We start from the raw sequence: 8,010 nt of genomic DNA, 5'->3' as shown, positions 1-8,010 counted from the left end.
AGAGGGAGAGGGAAATTAGCATGAGGTATTGAAGGGGAATGTGACAGGGGAGGTAGGCAGACAGATAGATAATATGTATTATATACATACATAAACACACACACACGCACGCACATATATACATACACGTGACCACATATACATATATCATCATCATCATCGCCATCATTTAAGGTCTGATTCTCATGCTGGCATGGGTTGGACTGTTTGACAGGAGCTTGGTGCAAGCCAGAGGACTGCACCAAGCTCCAATGTCTCTTTTAGCATGGCTTTTACAGCTGGATGCCCTTCATAATGCCAACCACTTTACTGAGTTGACTAGGGCTTCTTTCAGTTTCCATCTATGAAATCCCCTAACAAGGCTTTGGCTGGCCCAAATCTTTTGTCTGAGATATTTGCACAAGGTGCCATGCAGGGGGACTGAACTTGAAACCATGTGGTTGAGAAGCAAGCTTCTTACCATACAGCTATGTCTGCATTTATGTGTGTGTGTGTGTGTGTGTGTATGTGTGTATATACATACATACATATATATACACACACACACACACACACACATGTATATGAAAGATGATGTTGTTAATTAACTGTATTAATTACAACATAATTTTTAAAAGTAAAGAGGAGAGCTGGTGGGAAAGAGAGAGGAGAAAGTCGGGAGGGAGGACATACTGCCAAGAGCCGTGTGCTGTTTTCGTAAGTTCTTTTATGTCCTGAGTTCAAATTGTAGTGAGGTCAATTTTATCCTTTGTTCTTAAAAAATCATAAAGTACCGGTCATTTATTGAGCTTAATTAAATTGCAACAATCACTTTTGCCCCCCCCCCACCTCGCCTCCCCCCACTCCCACTGTCCTAACCACTAGCACCATACATTATAACCACCAGTGTAGCACTAATTACTACTTCCACCATCACCACCACCACCATCACCACCACCACCACTGACACCACCACCACCACCACCACCACCACCACCATCATCATCACAATTATCATCATTCCTACTGTAACCTCCCCATCCTCACTATCACTACACATCTTGTAAACATCATCTCCCCACCCACACATTACATACAAAGGGTCAATGGTCCTACTAACCCAAACACCAAGGTGGGCTAAAGGTCACCACCACCAACCTTCAGTAGAAAGACACAGCAACTGGTGCACTTTGATTGAGTCCAGCTTGCTTGATTCCACAGTGACCACTGTCAGTTGATATCTGCAGGCTGACAGAAGTAGGCTGGGCAGTTGACAGCATGCTACCTGTCCAAACTGTCCTGATACACCTCACACAATATATCACTTTATGTTAGAGTGTACGATGGGGTGGGGGCTGTAAAGTTCCTGACTTTGAGTGAAAGAAAATACAGGAGGCTCAGTCAATTATGATTTTATTCAACATATCCCCCTCTCATTTTCACACACTTATTGTAGCAGTCCATCAGTTTTTCTAAGCCCCGTAAAAGAACTTAGATGGTTGGGCCTCCAGCCAGGCCTTTCAGGAGACCCTTAAAATCAGGAACTTTTCAGCAACCCAGAAATAAATTGCTACATATCCAAACTGTCACCCTACACCTGCTGTGCGTTTCTCATCTGAGCAGAAGTATGCTCTAACCCATGTAACAGAGATATTTGAGTGACCGCTGGTCACTCAGCTGATGGTTTATAGGCCTAGTTGTTTGGCTGATCACTTGTGGAGTAGCCCCTGGTCAGCTTATACAAGGCTTATACGACAACAACCTAAAGTAAATCCACGACTCAGTTTTAACTACCATTTGGAAGCATTTCTTTGGAAAGGCATACCTATCACAACATCACGTTTCTCATGCCTTCAGTTACATTAAATGCTTCTACTACTGTACTCATGATATTTCCATTGCCAGGAGAGGCATGACTATCACAAACACTCGATATTATTCTTACTATTTTTCTACCTGCCTTTACCCCACCCCTTCACCTCTAACTCCCCATAGGGACAAACCAATATGAGAACCTCTGGGTCACTGCTCCACCACCACCACCACCACCGCCGCTGCCACCACCACATGGGCTGTGGTGGAATGTTGCCAGTTTATATAGAGATGATTGTTGTGATGAGAAACTTAACCAATAATTTCCGGAATGTTCAATCAAGTGAGAGGAGCTAACTCCATCTTCTGACAGAAGATGGTGCTACGACAGCTGGTATTCCTGATCAGAAGAGACATTGATCAGCAATGAATGATTGAATGAATGAACAAATGGATGGATGGATGCTCTGTTACTCACTGACCAGCTGCTCTACTGCCCCACTGTCGGTTCGGTTGTTATATGGCAATGGTTCAATTTGAACCCACGCAACGGTGAATAATGATTGAATTGTGTAGAATATATCTCTGGAAGGTAAGTGCCAACAACACTATGGGGGGAACAGTTCAGTTAATGGCTTCACACAATGGAACTGACCTGTCCTGGCCAAGCTACAGCCAGCCAGTACTCTCCAGAGGTAGTAGCATGTCTAATGATGTTGTACGGAGCAAGGGGAGTAGTAAGAGTAGGAGAGAACAAAGAGAATCAATCAATTGACTGATCAAAAAGTCAAACAGATAGAAAATAATATCTATTAACTCCTGCCACTATCTCGTCTCTCTCTCTTTCTTTCTCTCTCTTGCTCTCTCCCTGTCTCTGCCTTTTTCTTTTTCTTTCTCTCTCTCTCTCTCTCTCTCTCTCTCTCTCTTTGCCTCTGCCATTTCGTCTCTCTTTCTTTCTTTCTCTCTCTCTTTCTATCTCTCTCTCTTTCTCTCTCTCTTTCTTTCTCTCTCTCTCTCTCTCTCTTTGTTTCTGCCTCTTTGTCTCTCTCTTTTTGTCTCTACCTCTTTGTCTCTCTCTCTCTCTCTCTCTCTCTCTCCTTTACTCTTTCTTCTTTTCCCCCTGACTGAGGAGGGAGAGGAGAAAAAGAGAAAACAGAATACAGAGGGAAAGAAGAAGTACGTCAGACATGTGGAATGTGGATTCTCTGACATGATTAGATGAGTTTCTGCTTCTTTTTTTTTTAATCATCTTTGTAGAATCACCACTGCTAACATTGTCCTCCTCCTCCGCCTCCTCCTCCCCTCCTCATCATCATTGCCTTGATCACAACCGTTACTGTCACCATCATCATCGTTATCATCATCATCATTGTGTTCATTGTCATGATCCCTATCATGATCCAAATCATCACCACCTCCACCACCACCACCAATAAACCCCTTTGTCGTCCCTTCCCCCATCACACCACCACTCTACAAATGGTTGTTTCACACTTCTGAGTCATCTCATTAGTCCAATTCCACTACCTCCCCACCACCACTCTGCTCCTCCCCAACCCCACCGCTCCCAAATACCATTAGGGACCACTTCTCTAATGTCATATGACACCCTAAATGCAGCAAAAAAAAAAAGTGGGGAATATTTCATGTATTTCACCAAATTCCATTTCAATTCTTAACACAACAATAATTGCTAATATCAAATATATGGTGACCACCACTGCTGAAATGTAAATGTCATCTTATATTATTGTCTTACCTCTGCACCATCTACCCCACCCATCTTCTTCCATCAGTTGCTTTTACTTTCTATGTTTCCAAGACAATGAGAGAGCCTCTATACAGTCACTTGACTCACTAGAAATAGCAGCAAATTACCATCAAATCTTATCTTACCATGTTGAGAAAGGAAAGGACACATATAGGATAATGCAGTTCATGGCCGCTGGAATATTGTCAATCAGACATCTGGCCTTGGGTTAAATAATCCTTTCTACTGAAGGCACAAGGCCTGAAATTTTGGGGTAGGGGGATTAAGTCGATTACACCAACTCCAGTACGCAACTGGTACTTAATTTATCTACCTTGAAAGGATGAAAGGTAAAATCGACCTCAGCAGAATTTCAACTCAGAACGTAGGGATGGGTGAAATTCCGCCAAGCATTTCGCCCGGCATGCTAATGATTCTGCCAGCTCACTGCCTTCCTTGGGTTAAATAAGGACATGGCTTGACATACTACCGACGACCCATCAGGACTGCCATTGTCTTCGAATTTACTTCCAAACACCATTATCCCTTACTTTCATGGAAATAAGTTTCTTTATATTGTACAACACACACACACACATTAAGGATAATGATGATAACAGTTTCAAATAATTCTAGTGGGAAGGGACTAATCGGTTACATGGACCCCAGTGTTCAACTGGTACTTTTTTTTATTGACCCCAGAAAAATGAAAAGCAAAGTTGACCTTGGTGAAATTTGAACTGAGAATGTGGTCAACCAGAAGTAATCCCACAAAACATTTCTTCCAACATGCTAACAATTCTGCCAGCTTGCTGCCTTGATGATGATGATGATGATGACGATGATGATGATGATGATGATGATGATGATGATGATGATGATGATGATGACGATGATGATGATGATGATGATGATGACGATGATGATGATGATGATGATGATGATGATGATGATGACGATGACGATGACGATGATGATGATGACGATGACGATGATGATAATCCATTCTGCTATAGGCACAAGGCATGACATTTTTGGAGAGGAGACTAGTTGATTAGATCAACCCCAGTGTTCACCTTAATGATCATAATAAGAATAATAATGATGATGATGATGATGATGATGATGATAATAACTTATGCATAAAATCATACAATTCAGGTGACATATTAATGAAGGTCACATAATCCAGGTGAGATATAACACAAGATCACAGATTTCAGGTGAGATGTTATACAAAGCCACGATTCAGGTGAGATATTACACAATGCCACACAATTCAGTCAGGTGAGATATTACACAAGGCAAGGTCAATCAGTTCAGGTGAAACATTATAACAAGGCGACACAATTCAGGTGAGATGTCAGTCAATTTAGACTGGCACAAGTATTTACTTGGTGTTCATTTTATCAAGCCCAGAAGGAAGGAAGGAAGGAAGGAAGGTAAGCTTGACCTTAGGGAAAATTGAACTCATGTTGTAAAGATCTGGAACAAATACCACAAGGTAATTTGTTCAGCTATCAAATGATATTACTAGTCTAAAAAAAAATGGGGACCGAAGGGCCTTCTCAAGCCATCAGCTCATAAGGCCAGTTTCCCGGATTTTCTGATGTAAATATTCCCCACTAGACAGGACACTAGCTTGTCATGGGGTTACTAATTTTGTTGCCAGTTGAGAGGATTGGAGCAATGTGAAATGAAGTGTTTGGCTCAAGAACACAACAGATAACATCACTTGGTCCAGAGATTGAAACCACAATCCTATGATCATGAGCGAAATGCCCTAACCACTAAGCCACATTCCGAGTCTGCTACCCTTTATAATAACTGTCTTTAGTTGAGGCAGAAGACCAGCTAACTTTAGTGGGGAGGTATTTAGTTGACCAGCTCAAGGATATTTGTCCAGTGTTCTAGCACAGATCTTAACCCTAAACAGGGCTCATAATGATCCTCAGCAGAATTTGAACCCAGAACATAAGGACAGACAAAATGACAAGGCAACAGATTTGATGGGATGGGTATAATCAAATAAATCGACCCCAGTACTTGACGGGTACTATATCTTATCAACCCCTGAATGATGACAGGCATAGTTGATCTCGGAGGGATTTGAACTCAGAAAATAAAGAGCCATAACTAAATATCAAAAGGTATTTTGTCTGCTAATCCACTGCACTTTAATTAGCACTTTGATAATTAGTAGCAAATGGCTTCTAGCATAGACGAAAGCTAAGCAGAGCCTACTAGAGAACACTGTAAAGTCATTTGTCCCACATTGTTCACTGTCTCTGACACTCCACCACCCTGATAATAGTAATGACAATAATAATAATAATAATAATAATAATAATAATAATAATAATAATAATAATAATCCTTTCTAATATAGGCACAAGGCCTGAAATTTGTGGGGAGGGAACTAGTCGTTTACATTGACCCCAGTGTTTTACTGGTACTTAATTTATCAGCCCCGAAAGGATGTAAGTCAAAGTCAACCTCGGTGGAATTTGAACTTAGAATGTAGCAATGGGTGAAAAACCACTAAGCATTTAGTCTGACGTGTTAATGATTCTGCCAGCTTGCCATCTTAATAATAATAATAATAATAATAATAATAATAATAATAATAATAATAATAATAATAATAATAATAATAATAATAATAATAATAATAATTATTATTATTATTATCATTTCAAATTTTTGTCACAAAGGCAGCTTGGGGGAGGTGGGGATTAAGTCAATCACATCGACCTCAATTAACAACTGGTGCTTATTTTATTGATCCCCAAAAGGATGTAAAGTAAAGTAATGTCGACCTCAGTGGAGTTTGAACTCAGAACGTAGCGACGGGTGAAATACCGCTAAGCATTTCATCCAGTGTGCTAATGGTTCTGCCAGCTCACAACCTTAGATAATAATAATAATAATAATAATGATAATAAGAAGAAGAAGAAGGAGGAGGAGGAGGAGGAGGAGGAGGTGATGAACTGGAAGAACTGTTAGTGAGTGAGGCAAAATGGTCAGCAGTGATTCTTCCGCCACTTCACGTTCTGAGTTCGAATTTTGTGGGAGTTGGGTTTTGCCTTTCATCCATTCGAGGGTTGATAAAAACATGTCAAATACTGGGGTCAATGTAAACAACTAACCCCCACCTGCACAGATATGGCCCTGAATTTTTATCATCATCATCATCATTATAAGTAGTAATAGTAGTAGTAGTAGTAGTAGTAGTAGTAGTAGTAGTAGTAGTAGGAGTAGTAGTGGTAAAAGTTGTAGTAGTAGTTATAACAAGACAAAGAGGCAAGAGTAAAATGAGGTGAAAGAAGAAGAGGAAGAACAACGATAAGGACAAGAAGAAGAAAAAGAAAAGAAAAAGAAGAGGAATGAAGTGGGTAGACGTTTGACTCACCTCTCAGTCGTGAAGGTCCGGCTGCTGACTGGCACGGAAACACCACACCCGGTTCCACAGCAGCAGGTTCACTACTCTTGACCGCCGTCTTCTTGTCGGACGACAGCCCCTTCGACGATGACGACGAGACAGTCGATGCTTTTCTGCCTGTCTCTCTGTTATTGCTGCTGCTGATGCTCGTTGCTACTGCTGCTGCTGATGGTGCATCTCCTACTGCTGCTGCTGCTGTAGAGGTTGCAGCACTGTGCACCTGCCTTCCTTTGTCTGTTGGTGCAGGGACTGAGTGAGCGTGCTTCACTGATTTGGGGAGAGGTTTCGGTTTAGGGGTTGGTGGAACCTTACTACTACTACTACTACTGCCACTGCTGTGGACATCTGCTGTGGCTCTCCCGCTCACATCCGACTCCTTGCTGGGCAAAGTGGTCTGGTTTGTGGAATGGGCCTTTCTCAGTTTGCGGCGTGGCGGTGGTAAAGGTGGCTGAGAGACAATCACACCGGCTTCAGCGCCACCTGTTGCCTCATTTGATGAGGATGTTGTTGCCGTTGGTGGAGGTGGAGTTGGTTGTTGTGACGCTGGTTGCTGCACATCCTGCAAAGGAAACAGAAAAAAAAAGAGAAAATGTAGAAAATGTAGAAATACGAAAATATGGGGTTTGTTAAGCCTCTATGGAGTCATACCTTTTTTTAAGATGAATGTGTGTGTGTGTGTGCGTGTGTATGCACATGTGTGTGAAGTATGTACATGTGTGTGTGTGTGCATGTATATACATATATATATTTATATATACACACACATACAAGTATATATATAAATATATATATAATGTATATATATACACATTTATATGTGTGTGAGTATATATATACATCTCTCCCTTTTTCTCTCTTTTTTTCTCAAGCTCTCTCTTTATATATATACACACATACATACATACAATATGCATAACACACACACATGTGCACACACATACACACATATATTTATACATACATATATATATGTGTGTGTGTATATATATATATATATATATATATATATATATATATATATATATAT

General features: G+C 40.9%; 1 protein-coding gene across 1 annotated transcript in view; it reads right to left on the bottom strand.

Moving 5' to 3' along the window:
* LOC106871305 (serine-rich adhesin for platelets) overlaps positions 1 to 8,010 on the bottom strand; it is a 185,792-nt gene that overhangs the window by 75,020 nt on the left and 102,762 nt on the right. The window contains exon 4 of the mRNA XM_052973431.1: positions 6,954 to 7,542. Within this exon, the coding sequence (XP_052829391.1) occupies positions 6,954 to 7,542 (589 nt within the window). The remainder of the gene's footprint in view (positions 1 to 6,953; positions 7,543 to 8,010) is intronic.

This window comes from Octopus bimaculoides, chromosome 15 (assembly GCF_001194135.2).
Source record: "Octopus bimaculoides isolate UCB-OBI-ISO-001 chromosome 15, ASM119413v2, whole genome shotgun sequence".
Taxonomy (NCBI): Eukaryota; Metazoa; Mollusca; class Cephalopoda; order Octopoda; family Octopodidae; genus Octopus; species Octopus bimaculoides.
The sequence above is the reverse complement of the archived record's forward strand: the minus strand, read 5'-3'. Positions and strand labels throughout refer to the sequence as shown.